General features: G+C 43.3%; 1 protein-coding gene across 1 annotated transcript in view; it reads right to left on the minus strand.

Moving 5' to 3' along the window:
- Positions 1-3,750: 3,750 nt before the first annotated feature.
- LOC144143139 (lipase lipl-1-like) overlaps positions 3,751-14,416 on the minus strand; it is a 32,568-nt gene continuing 21,902 nt past the window's right edge. Inside the window, exons 5-9 of the mRNA XM_077674945.1 lie at positions 13,254-13,346; positions 12,989-13,141; positions 6,702-6,773; positions 6,320-6,388; positions 3,751-4,105 (exon numbers count right to left, since the gene is read on the minus strand). Of these exons, the coding sequence (XP_077531071.1) occupies positions 3,830-4,105; positions 6,320-6,388; positions 6,702-6,773; positions 12,989-13,141; positions 13,254-13,346 (663 nt within the window). The 3' untranslated portion in view covers positions 3,751-3,829. The remainder of the gene's footprint in view (positions 4,106-6,319; positions 6,389-6,701; positions 6,774-12,988; positions 13,142-13,253; positions 13,347-14,416) is intronic.

Here is a 14,416-nt window from a genome sequence, read left to right on the forward strand (position 1 = left end):
GACGCCCAATGAATTCATGCTTGCAGTTATTATTTGTACATACTCCCGTACTTATACCCCCATTAATATTGTGATACCTCTTAAGCTATGCAATAACCTATTGCATTTTATGTGATTCTTCCATTTGATAATATGTATTCATTCTAACCTGAGTGACCTGATATGATTGTGGTATTAGCGACACTATAGTAAATACGCATTTGCCGTTGCATATTGCTGGTGAAAATTCAACGTGCTCTCGTTTATTTTATTGGCTTATATAATTGTAATCGTTCATGAACTCTGTACTCTAACAAGAGTTTAGAGTGCCTCTTAACGTTTTTTGCGTTTACTATCAACCACTTGTACTAACATCTGTTGTCTGCAATTTTTGCAATTTTGTATTGGACCCCTTACTAGCCACTAACTATGGATCCAAACAGTTTTTGCATATATTTTGTAGCGCTACAAAGAACCATCAATTGCATTGAATTTATTTGAAAGTTACTTAAGCAAATCGCCCTGTATCGTATAAGGCAACTCCACAGCGGTGGAGAGCCGTGCAGCTAAAAAGAAGCACAGTGCGCCCAGCACCAACAGCAGTGCACATACTTCTATGCTTACGTGTATTTTAGAAACTTTCATCGTTTACCGCACCATTATTACTGCTATAAAATGAATAGGCTTTAGATTTAAGCACAAAAAGCTCACTCGGCGAGGTTATAAGCCCTCCCTAATTTTCGTTAGCGTTTCCCGGCCTCAGCCAATCGCACAGCTGGGCATACGACCTCATTGGTTCTGTTGCGAGAAATAAGCTGGTAGGTCGCGTGTCCATTCCCTTTTTTATAAAGATAGTCTTTCTTGGGCTACTTAGACCCAGGAGTTTTTGGTTTGTCTGTCTGTCTGTCTGTCTGTCTGTCTGTCTGTCTGTCTGTCTGCTGTCTGTCTGTCTGTCTGTCTGTCTGTCTGTCTGTCTGTCTGTCTGTCTGTCTGTCTGTCTGTGACACAATTCAGCCACCCGGCCAGAGTGAAACGAAGTCTACGAAATAGAGTTATATACTAACCGCCAAATCTAAACGTCTAAGTCCGGTTTATATGTTCATACTTGTCAACATTGTTGAACAATAGCAGGACACTACGCGAATATAAGACAGAAAATTGATACGCACGAGATATTTAGTGTTTCGTTATAAAAAAATTACGGATGCTTGATTTTTGCGAAATGAAATACTACATCCACTGCCGAAAAAAAAACTCAATACTGTCGCCTGCTGTCACCCGCGCCACTATAGCTTCAGGCGGCATTTTAAGAAATCAAATGGAAACAGTTACGAAAAGTTACATTAGATAGTTTCCACGTTCTGCTTGGAACGCACGTGGAGTAAGGCACCAATTTCTACAGGCTGATTATATAGGGCTATGAGGTGGGCGTTTTAGTCCCAAAAAGCCACCCCGTTTCTTTGACAATCCCCCACGTGGGTACGTGCCACTAGAAGAGAAACAACAACAACAATAACAACGTGGTTCTATAAACTCTGAAGTATGGCACCTCGATTAACGCGCGTCTTGGACGTATGGCAGCGCTTGCATCGATGCACCCAGCCTGGAGCAAGAGAACGCGGCAAATTTAAATTCTTCTGAGCACACTTTTAGCGTGCTTACCTTGGGAGGAGATCGACACAAGAGTAACAGCATGAGAGGTGATTGTTAAAGTGGAGGGAGGCATTTACTTGGCAAATGTCGACAACGACTACCATCTTTTGTCCACATTTGCAACAAAAGGAGCAGATACGCGGCATTTTTTTTCTTATTCAAATAGCTTATTTGAGCGAAGTGTCAGTTAAATGGGGTGTCAGTAGGATTCTAACGAGGCAATCTTTCGAATGAACCAAACTTGTTTTGTCTGCATGTCCCCTTTGAGGAACATCGCGCCACCATCCCGATGTCGGTCCATGCCGTCATTGAAGGCGTTGCTGCGTACTATCGCGCTTAAGCAGATTGGCAATACGTGAGCGGTGGCAGCAGATGCACCTCAGGCGCTAGTGCACCGTACGGCGAGACATTCCAGTGCTAAAGAGAGAGGCGGTCAGTTCTTCCGACAGTCGCCAGGATTCCCCATGAATTCTAGTGCTTCTCAATTAGCGAAGGCTTAACGCTCGAATGCGCCTAACGTAACCATTTCAATGAGCGTTTCAGGAAGCATTTTAAGAGTGTCTAAACATTCGTCAGTACTGAAGCTCCCTAATGCGGCGGCTTTTAACACCAAAAATATTTCCCGCGATAAAAAAACGTCATATGTCTTTATTTTGTCACTGAAGACACACTGCCTCCTTAGGTGGCGAAATTTCTTTCAGCAATGAAAACGCATAACTGCATATCTTAAGTTCTTTGTACGATGAAAAGACGGAAATTTCCCCGCGTCCCCACATACATTTTGAACGCATTCAGGCGCATTCAAACGTTACTCCCTCAACTCACCTGGCAAACACACTGGGAATGCTGGTGGATGTCAAAAAAGCTCACACCCTCTCCCTTTAATTCTTGAGACCTCGCGGCGTGATGTCACTACAGCCCGAGGAGCATCTCCGGCCGCAGCTCGCCTAATGGGAGTGAAATATAGCGCAATAGAACATTCAGATGATGTGCGCTCCTTGACAAAAAGTTGGCATCTCCCGGCTGCAGCGGAAAGCATGTTTACCGCAACATCAGGCACCGAGTAACCTCATAGGGCATTTGTGCTGCATTCTGAAGCCTATAAACCGAACAGGAAGATTTGGGAACAAAACCATTTATGTCATCAACAGTGAACAAGTACAATACCTTCAAAAAATAAAAACAACGTCAACGCTTGCGCACACACACATGAGTAATACTTTGTTCTATACTGTGAAATGTGGCACTGTGTAAACAGTGTAATCGCTCTGAAATAGAATACGTTAGCGTTTATTTACATAAATGCCATCTTGATAACAATATACGCCGCAATGAATACTTTTGTAAACCCCATTCATCGTTTTGGCGTATACTGTACCCATTCTTAAAAATCTGACTGCAGGGCTTTTTTTGCACTGCTGAGGACTTAGCATGGGCCCTACGGGTATATATTAACCCATAGGAAAAGTTGTTCTGAACTTGATCCAGAAGGGCGTTCATGAAGTGGTTTATTACAACAATAACAATTACGCACCTATTATTTTACAGCCCAGGGCGTATACTTCACGTGCATCTTTCTTATTGATAAGATTTTGAGGTTTTTAAAACATTTAGGGCTATTTTCAGTCGCCAGCTAAAACATTTGTTTCGATGGCGGAACCAAACTGCGCAAAAGAATAATTTACGTGTGGCTACAAGCGTGTAAAGCGTGATTTACACCAAATTAGCGGCAAATTGATTGCTTCACACCACATAGCCACAATTGGTTTGGAAAAATGCCCTGGTTTAGCACTTCTAAACGAAGTTACCACTACTGAAAGCAGAAGCTGTGCCCACAGTGTTCCTTGAAGGTCTCCCTTTTCTTGCGATTTCGCTTGCTGTCTTCTATCTATATACTATATGAATAGATTCATTCTTTCGCTTGCACTGAAGGGAACACGCAGACAGCCCAGTCTGCTCACCATCGATGGCGGGACCGAGAGACCATGCGCCGGCAAAGTAGCCGTTAAACCTCGCCTAGAACCCTTGATATATTTGGGCTAAAGCACGGGCACAGACAGCCCTGCTTGAGCGACGAAGCTTGGAGAAAGACGTATCTTTCACGATGGCCGCCGAACTTCACTTTCGACGCGATGTATGACGTTGAAAGACGTAGCGTTGTATAGCTCTCGCTGTAAAAATCTGGCAAGGTTTCATATCATCTGCGCAAATCCACAGGCCACGGTAATGGCTCGTTGAATCCCTGGACGAGCGCTATCATTGGCTCGTGAAGCATGAGCGTGGCGTCACAGCCAATGACGAAGTCCAAGTGCATGAAAGAGTCCTGAGGCAGCTGATATTCGAAGACGATGGCTTCCTGGATCCGAGATCTTAGGTGCATGACATCAGTCGGATTCGCAAAGCGGTCAGAAGCGGCAGTGAACAGTGCGATCGGTGCGAACACGTTCTCCAAGGGATATGCCACGGGTTCCCCCTGCAAAAAACCATGAGAAATTCAATGATTCCTGATCTTACGTTAAACGGGCAGCAACCGTTTTTTGTGCGGTGCAGGCTGTCTATCACAAATCCACAGGCGTCAATTCGAGCACTTTTAAACGAAGCACGTTTCGTCGCAGCGCCTAGAACGCTCCAAAGTAGAATTGTTCAATCTACCAGCCTTACATACGGCGCAGAAAGAAAAGCTCGCAACCATGGCAACGAGCAGCAGAGCAACGTACTTTTAGGTGTACGTAAGAATAACGCAGGTATTTAAGAATGGTCATCAGCCTTAACAATACAGAAATGCAGGTATTGCTTTGTGCAGTCTTTGAATCGAGAATTGAAACCGCTGCAGCTGTTCGTACAATAAGGGTAGTGTCACACGTAGAGGCTACATCACGACACTTTTAAGACTTTAGAAAGTTTAGTGCCAAATTAAAATGATATCCCACATTTTATTTAAAAATATTTTGTGGTTGGGTCACACTATGAAACACTGTATTTCTTATTAGCTAGAGGATATGCGCTCCACAAAAATTGTTTGCCTTCCCCTTAACAAAAATATACATGATAATAACACTACTGATGCTATTGTTTCTGTGCGTATCAGCCGCAATATATTAATAGGGATAGAACATCGCCTAAAGCATTTTGAACATGTTCCAGCGTACCGACGAAAAGACGATGATGCTGCCCACAGTGGGAATTCTTTGGAAAGCTAGAAGCGGAAGCGGAAGAGGTTCGTTTGTATGTGACGTGGGTTGTCTACATATTTTAAGTACACGTTTTGAAACCCGTTCACTTTAACCTGTTCTTCACCTTAACAGTGCACATATATACCGGGCATATGCAGGGAGAGGGGTTTTGTTTTGGCGTCATAACAAACTGGACAACGTTCTGAAAGCTGCATCCCCTGCTTTCTTCATTTTCATGGTTCATGCTATTTAAACACGCCATCGATACTTGAAAATTTTAAAAACAAAAAATAGGGTCGGTTCATTAACTGATAAAAATAACTAAGATATCGTCGGGACTAAGAGACTGATAACTAAGATATCGTCTTTATCAGCGTACAACACCTGCGTTATGCACGAGCCACAAACAAACATATACCAACAACGTTGCGATCTTTAAGTGGCACTAGAGGCTGGATAACTCGTTCTTTAAATTTAACATGCCTAATCGGGTCCCGGTATCCACCGCCGGTAGTGCAGCGTACACTAGCCGCTATTCTAAAACTCTCTGATAATCGACTTTTGCAGCGGGCTCTTGTATACACTATGTGTGCTTGTAGTTTCCGTTGGCTATCGTCGTCGTCCGCATGCATCGTTAGACTATGCTTGTACCACAAACAAAACATTTCGAGGAAACCGAAACAAACATATCCTGCTGCTTGGTGTGCGGCATCATAATTCGCTCCATTGGATTGCTGAGGTATGTATTGTTCTCAGCAAAACTATTCGGCTTACAGTTAATTCACCTCCACACGTCCTTCCCTGGATGTTTCTTTCAGATGAACACCCATGCAAGCGTGTCGAATCCCATTTTACGGATCACGATTTGTGATGGAAATATCTCTGCGGGAAAGTGTTTTGGCGACGATACACGTCTTCACGTTTATGGCGTTTTCTTAGTTCATATGCAAGTGCAGCGCCTGTCAGTAGTGTACTTAAATTCAGAATTTTCGAATAAACTGCTGTAGAACAACTTGTTTTTTACACTTTAGGGGTCCCATTCATGGCATTGCTAATGAATTGCAGTAAAAGAGTCAAAGTGGAGTCTCGATTATCCCCTCTTTGATGCAGTAAAAATTCAAATTCTGGCGGCAGCAGGGCAGATATCTTTCGGACTTCGATTTCTCAACACGGTTTAGGCTACTTATGTCGTTGCCATTTTCATTGTTAACATTATTCAAGGAATGTGAAAGGCTTAACGTTCATGGCCCTCACTCACACTGTGCGATCTTTAGGAGCCAGTGTAAGAGGCATTGTGCGGTACAAAGTGGATCTTATTGCTGAGGAGGGATAGTGCAGAAGGAAAATGATTTTGTACAATACCATAAGCTTTGTGGCAGACGTAACGGGCACAAGCTTCTGCAATACTTGCCATGTTTTATTGCCGTAAAAGAAAGAGAAGATATTTAAAATTGTAACTTTAGAAATAAGTAACATCTCTTAGCCGTATGGTGCGAATAAATAAAAGCTCTTACCTGACCGTATCGTAAAAAGTTTTCTTCAAAGCCGTAGTTGTACATGATAAAGTTTTGCGCCCTGTACATCTGAAAAAAAAGTAAGGTGTGATCTTGGGTACCAGTCGCCTTGGCGCTTTGTGCTAGGCATCGTAAAATCGATTCTTTTTTTTTTCAGGTGGGACGAGGACAAAACCTTCTTACGACCAGACTATATCAGTATTGTATTATTGGTAGTTCAATTATAGTTGCAAGTCTCACCCGTCCAGGAGACCCTTCACTCAAGGCAGGCGTAGGTGCCACAAAGAGCGTGCTTTTGTTCATTTAGCCACCTGATGCAAAAGAAACTCCAAGAAACGCTAAGAGTGCCAGCTATGCCGATGTCAAACAGTAATGAGCTTACCTGGGTATAGTGAATGATGTTACGTATGGATGTTCCAGACGGCATGTGTGCCAGGTACACAGGTATCCGAGTCTGTATGAATGGAGAATGCGAGGGTTAAGGACCACACACGCAAGTTTGTGTATGCGGTCATGTGTTTCTCTTTAAAGCATGTTTACACTAACATTGATTTATTTCGGGTGAAAGATTGAGTTTGCTGGACAGGTAATTTAGCGGGCTGTCAGCAAAGACTCATTCCTTATCACTTCGCCCCTCTTACCAGCAGTTACTTTATCTCCCGCTGCCATAGTCATTAGTAACCCACCGCCCAACTGTAATTTATTTTGCACGCTGATTTAAGGCCCTGTGGGAACAAACAGTGCCCTTAAGGGGAAATTTATTCCAAAATGCGACACAAGAATATATTAATCCTGATGTTCTGATAGCTTGCATACACACCGAAAGCGTTCTGCACTCTGTTCTTCAATGGGTGTCATTGGGGAAAAATTACACCATCTTCCCGTAGGGGAACCCTGAGTAGTATACGAAGCAGCCATGGGGTCGACTGAAGTTCGCATTAGTTTTCAGTTCGTCGTTTCCGTTGACTTTCAGCTTCATTCGTTGTATCAGTAGCTTCTTGACGTAGTTTGAATGAGTGAAGGACATAAGGCGCGTTCGTAGCACATGCTGCCATCTCAGTTTGTAGCGCAGTGGGAAGAGCGCCACGTACCTCCGGTTGCGGCTAGAGAGTCCTAGGATTGAAACCGGGCGCCGCCTAACTATTTCTTTTTATAGTGGACTCCGCTGACGTCAGCCCAAACGTTGACGGGGCTGAAGAAACGCGCATGCGCAGTAGATTGTGGAGGGCGGACGACAAGGAAGGGAGGGGCACAGCCCCGAGCATGAGATGCTCCGCACATCAAATCAAAGCCACCTCCACCTCACGAAAAGCGTTCAATGGGCACATGAATATCATTGTGTTTTGTTAGCAGTGCCATCAGACACTAATTTTGCTACTGCAACGTCGCGTTGATCGCGACGCCTCCCACTCTTTGGGCCCTTCGAACCTGCGACGTCTTCATGTTTGAGGTTGAGTAAAGATGACGGTGCGGTGATGTCTTAGGTTAGCGCGTATACTCCACTCTTTGTTTACCTTTTCATAGTATGCCAGTTCTTTTTTCACTTGTGGGGCATGTAGACGTCCTATAGAAATGCCCCGTCAGCCTTGGCCACGCCGTTTAGATCCCGTACACTTTATACCTTTCCATGTTTTCGTAGTATATATGTTTCTTCCAAACAATATATACTGTTAACAACGTTTTTAGTAACGCTAGTTGCTGCATTGCTTTTCACTCACCAGAATGTTTGCAAGTAAGAACTACCGCCTCACCTATGGAATTCTAAGGAAAATTGTTTGGAATTTGCAATTTACGTTGTTTCTGCTGCATCTACCTTGTTCCTGCGTGTAATTTCTCGTAAATGTCACCACTCTGCAAATGCTCCCTTAATGCTCATTTCACACGCTAGAAGCCCATTAGTTCTGTAAATAAAGCTTCGGGTTAAGTGTGCATTATCGCATAATTATTTGTTATGTTCTACATGTCCACGAGAAGTAGCGTAGAGAAGAGGATGAATGATGAATCAGAGTAGAAATGGAAGAGAGGTATTGGTGCTAAATTTCTGTAGATGTGAGCTTAGCAAAGCTTACGTCGACGGCGAGAGTCATTGTGAAGTTAGGCCGAGAAAGCGAGTCTATTTTGAGGTGATGTCAAACCTATATAATTGCTTGCTTGCGCATCTCTGGAATTCCCGCCCATTCTTGACATAGTAAATTTGTAAATTCTTACAAGGCTTGCACGAAAGCGGGAAAATTGAAAAAAAAATGCCTTAGGTTCCCCTACAGCCACTTCTGTACTAAGGAGCAAAGGTCCTAACAGTAATGAACAATAGAAACACTTCGAGCAAGTACTCTTGTGACTTCCTTCCGAAGAACGAACTTTTCAAAGTTTGAGTATTGCATTTTAAATAGAACAAAGCGTAACATCAAGCTTAAAAAGGAGCTAGACAGGTATCGCTACAAGTCAACGACCTCCATCTCAAATTAATATCAGGTTGCAGAGGAGATTTGATTGCCCTGGAGCAGAACTCGACAGAAGATAGTTTTGAAAAGGCCACGAAAAGAAAATACACTATTGTTCAGTTTGAAAAAAAACCACGCTGCGGTTGCTGACGCAGCTGCATTCCAGGAATATAAAACATTTTTAGATGCGGAGCACCTCTTGCGCGGGGCTGTGTCCCTCCCTCCCTTGTCGTTGTCGTTGTTGTCCGCCGTCCGCACCCCCACTGCGTATGCCTGGCCAGGCACCGCTGATGGTGATTGTGGCAGGATGCCCCTGGGGATTGGCCAATTAAATAATTCATCACAAGATACTTTCGCGTTCAACCACCGTCGTCATCTTCTTGTAGGGGAACTGCTGAAGAAGAAGAAAAAGAAGACAAAACTGCGAAGAGGAGGACGTATACGTTGCTCTCAGCCGGTGCACCAACGTCAACAACCTTTACCTCACCAACTCTGACGGAGACTACCGATTCTACCACAGAGACGACAACATCGACAAGAACATGATGGACGAGTTTCGGCGCCTCGAGAACCACCGCCCTCTCACCGTCACACAACAGTACTTGCGTGCCTTTCCCACCCGTGTGTACACGGACGCGGAATCCACTCTGGTGCTCCTAAACACCAGATCACTCAACATAACGGCAACACAATGGAACCACACGAAACCCCCCATGATGTTTCGCATCCTCATCAGGGTTCCCCACGGGAAGATTGTGTAATGCTTTTTAGCAGAAAAAGTGCGGTCAATGTTGGCAAACTTCACATTTTTTCCTAGACGCACGCCACACGGGCAGGTATCACATAATGTGGGCCATCACTAAACACCTACTTATGTCTGTGTTAGTTGTTAAAATTCCCGCACGGTATGCGGTACTTTTCATCATCTGCCTGTATTAAGTACTCGTGCGAATAAATTCATCATCCCTGTTTGGGCAGCCATAGCCCGGCCTTCCTTGAGTCGTTATTCTGCTACACTTCCTGCGCGTTATGATTCAATTATTACCATCCATCAGAATTAGAGGCCCCAGTACAATCACCCAGTCATAGAACAATCACAGAAACAAGGTTATCTAACGTCTTAGATAAATTGCTGGAGAGTCGCCATTGCTCAATTTGTTTTTATGGCAATTGTTTGAAGTTTGTGATAGTTGTGGTATCACTGTTCTCAGACAAGGCAGTCTTTATATGGATTGCAAATTTCCATTTTCTCTTTTTCGCTTCCTTCAATACTAAAATGTTACTAGTAAATTCTGTAGAGGAGTTCCTTAATCCACACCCATGCGAAAGGATCGTTTTGCCACTTTTTGGAATAGGAAGAAAGCAACAACTTTTTGCCCTAAAAGTTAACTGAAACACACTCGCGGCTATATTTAATTGTCCTTGAAGATAATTTACAGGCTCTCTGGGTTAAAATTCAGCTTACCCTGCACGTAGAGCTTCATTAAGGGGAACGTAAACAAGTTGCTATCAAAAAACCTAAAATAAAATTACAAAACAAAGCTTTTCTATCGCTGCGCACTTGACATACGAAAAAATATCGTATAGAGGTGCACTCAGCGCTGCTTCTATGTAAATTATCTTTCTTGCTTCTGGAAAGATCGCAACTAGCGCAAAACTACAAACGAGCGTGTTAGCCTGGACTGGAGAAATTAAACTTTCCTGAAATAAGATATCGAGAGAGAAATATTCCACGTATTAGTTTTTCAATGCGACTGCCAGTTTCGGCTTAACCTTCAAAATCGTGAATTATGTGGCCCAAGCACAGAACAAAATATGCATGTAAGTCCGTTAGCGCGCCAAGTACACGACAGCTTTTTTTTTTCTTTTTCTTTTCTGCCCAGCTCTTTCTTGGGCCTTTTCTTCCCCCATCCCCAACCCACAGCAGAGAAGCATGTAGGCGTCTGTAAATGCCGGCAAACCTCTCTCCTTTTACGATAAAGAGCCTTCTCTTCAAGCAAATTATTAAACCCATTTAGAAGTTCAAACAACTATTCGTTATTTCAAAAACAAAGAGAACTAATTGGAACATTAAGCATTTGCTTCCTTCAATAAAAAGTGCGTTTAAAAGTAGTAGCATTCGTTATACCAAAGGAACGCTCACCCAGGGAGATAGACTACCAATGGTAGGTCCATCATTATCTAAACGTACGCGTGCCAGATCATAACACAGGTGTAGGTTGGCTAAGGTCAGCGCGCCAGACTAGCGCAGTACCGGCCATTCTCTTGTGTCAATATCTCAAAGTGCGGGAGGCCAGTAAGGGGCTAAGTGGTAGCGGACATTTAAAACCTAGCGTGACATTAGCACATAGACAAAACATAACTACCCAACCACTAGGTAACGCTAGGCGGACGGCGCCTATAGAGCTGGCATCCGGAACACGGCGCAATAGATTTTTCGAAGACCGGCACCAGTAAGGGTTAGCTCTGTTAACAGCAGTTTCTTTTATCTCAAACACTGCGTGGCTTTGGGCACCGTGCGCGTATGACCACAAGGACGCTAGACTCGTTTCTTTCTTTGTAATTTTAATTTACAATCTCATAAAACTGCATTTTTCGGCATTTCACATACAAGTTTGTTCGTCTAGTCATCCTACAAGCCGCAGCGAAATGCCCTATAGCACATAGAGTTCAGTGGTTGGGCGTGGTTGCGACAACTGGCCTCGGTGCGGTTAGCGATATGACGAGGAAATATTTCGCACAGGGCTCTTACGTTCTCATCTGCGTCACCCGATATGGTTACACAGGTACGTTGCGCTCATTTACTTTACTTTAAAATTTCGGAGAGCGGCCTAACAATCCTGCTTATTTCAGGATAGTTAAAAACTTTTCGGCTCTCATTGTCACAACATGAGGTACTAAGCACAAAGCCGAAGTCATCGTAATTACCTTTGCTGAAATTTTATTCTTTTTTCTTCTCCGTTCTCTAAGGAGTTTTATGTACATGCTTGGCGGTCACTGAGCTATAACATCGTTAGATCATCATTGCGGATGTCAATTAATTATTACGACGACAATTTCATCGTTCAATTGTGCCTTATGAAATATTAGTAACGTCGTCACGTATGACAATAGCCAATCACTATTTGTGACGACCTTTGTGTTTCTTCAGCTTCGTTTATTGCTCTAAAATCTAACAAGTGTGAGAATCTTCCAACAATAGGATGAGCCGTAAATGGCAACTCCAAAACTGTTAGGTGAAGGCGGATTATAGTTATTAAAAAGGTTAGCGAGAACGTACATTCAAGAATCACATTTTTTTATTTCGCTCGTTATTGTGTTCTTGTGTTCTCATTGCGAAATTATTGGAGTTTTATTCCGAGCGTTTTATTTCTCAACTCACTTCTGTTTTTACATCCGTTTACGCGCTCAATGAAGCTGATATGATCTAAAAAATCTCGTTTAACAGCAGTCTCATAAATGACAATCTAATAATCTCATTATGACAATCATTAACAATCGCATAAATGGCCTAGGACGAATGCAACGAAAAGCGATAGGATTTGTCTGTATGTACCAAGTATAGAATAACAGACGCACCCACACAACGTTTAAAAAAGCAGGTTCTTAACAATGAAAAACCGCGCCAAACTGGCACGTCAGAAATTCCTGTATCAATTAGTTCAGGAACAGCTGAGCATAGACAGTTCAAAGTACATGTCACACACGAAGCAAGGCCAACACGACAAAAGCATTCACAAACACTGAAAGAATATCAGTGGCTTCTGACTGTGTGAAATATTTTTTTTCAGCTAGCAATTACGGTGTGGAATTTGCCAATCAGTATAACAAACATTCTATCATTGGAAACTTTTTCATCCCTGCTCGAATGTTATTTATTGTGTTTGGGATGACGAACTCAGATTTGTCCACTGTTTGAAGTGCTCACTATTCTTTTTTCAGTACTAGTTGGTATTGATGTCCTGTGGTATTGATGTAGTTATAATTGGTATGGTAGTGATGTAGTCATAAAATGTATTGCTGTCAGTTTTGTCTCAATCGTTCATGTAATATTTCATTTGTGACGTGAGTACCCTCTGTATAAATCTTTTCATCTCACAATGTATGTGCCCTTCCTGCCATAATCCTTAATTGGGATTGGCAGTATATGGAAATGAATAAAAATATAAAAATAATAGCACTGAAAACCCTCATGTTTAGTTCCACAAACCTGCAACTTATTTGTTACCTCATTCAACTGCTCTTTACTGGCACCAACAGCAATATCTACTGGCAAAAAGCAGGCACCGCGAAAAATGTTGTTGCAGAGCGAATTTAGAAGGAACTGGGTGAAGGTTGTCGATGTCAGGAATCCTCCCATGGTGAAATGGCGGAAGAAGCCCTGCGAGCGTAGACAATAAAATGCCGGATTACGTTCTCGTTACGCCAGATGTGACCAAGCAGTAGCATTCACAAGCGTACAAAACATTTGCAAGTATGGACCATAAACTCACCGCAAGGAGCTCGGCAAAAGGGTCCAAAATGGTGAGTGGTGTTTTAATGTGTGTGATGTTTGCTACTGGAGCATAGCCGACAACCAGATTTACCTGCAACAGAAGGAGAAATGGTCTCACTAGTCAGATACGCATCAGTGAATGTTTAATTTGATCAAGCAAATTGCTTTGTTGGCTGATACGAAGGAGTCTGTTCACTTTCTAAAGCGAGTAAATGCGTTCAGTAGTTGCCTCAGGCTCTATGACTGTGGTAATTACAATACACAGAGAGATGATGTCACCATGCGCTACTGCGGCTGGTGTGTAACGGGGCTAAAAACAGAGAGCGCCGAGACTTTTCCAGCCTTTTGAAAAGGAGCCTGTATTGACTCACTATATTCATAGGAGGCCATGATGGCGTTCTAAAAAAGAGAAAAAAAAAACAAGCACTGCAGAAAAAAAACTTTCTGCCGCGGTCGGAACCGAACGTTGGTTTCTGGCGTTATAAACGCCGATGCCTATCCGAATACACAATTCTGATACCGTACTCATATGCAAATTATTGCAGGTGATCCCTGCGGAGCGTTGTTGCCACAGACTCCACCGTTGCTACGCTGCACTGCATGCCGAGAGATGAGCGGATAATTGGAAATGGGCGCGCTGCAGACTCGTGTCTCTGTTTACCTCCGCGCCGTTGGCGTGTACGCAGCCGTTGATAGTGCGCGCTGCATACCGGGAGATGAGCGGGTGATTTTAAAGTTGCGGAGAACTATGGCGTGACAGCAGACCCGCCAGCAAAAGTGGATGTGTATGTTACTAGTTCATTCTTCATATGATGACTGCTGATTATTTACCTGGTGCATGTGCGTGTGCGTGCGTGTGCGTGCGTGTGCGAGTGCGCACGTGCGCGCGCGTGTGTGTGTGCAATGTTTTTCTTCCAAATCAGCTCAGGCTCTGCCAATGGATGGAGGGGGTCGGTTTGGGTGGAACAGGGTTTGGGTTGGGGTAGATTGGGTATTGAGTTCCGTTAACTGGGATGGTTTTGTCTGTTGCTACGAATTGGTTTGTGGTTTTCAGTCTTTGTTTGGTTTGTACTCAGTAGTGAGAAGTTTTGTGTCCACTATAGTTGTATTACAGCACAAATTGTTCACTTTCTTGCCACTGCACATTCTAAAGCACATTTA

The sequence above is a fragment of the Haemaphysalis longicornis genome, unplaced genomic scaffold (genome assembly GCF_048455015.1).
Source record: "Haemaphysalis longicornis isolate Haplotype H1 unplaced genomic scaffold, Haemaphysalis longicornis Haplotype H1 scaffold_6, whole genome shotgun sequence".
Taxonomy (NCBI): domain Eukaryota; kingdom Metazoa; phylum Arthropoda; class Arachnida; order Ixodida; family Ixodidae; genus Haemaphysalis; species Haemaphysalis longicornis.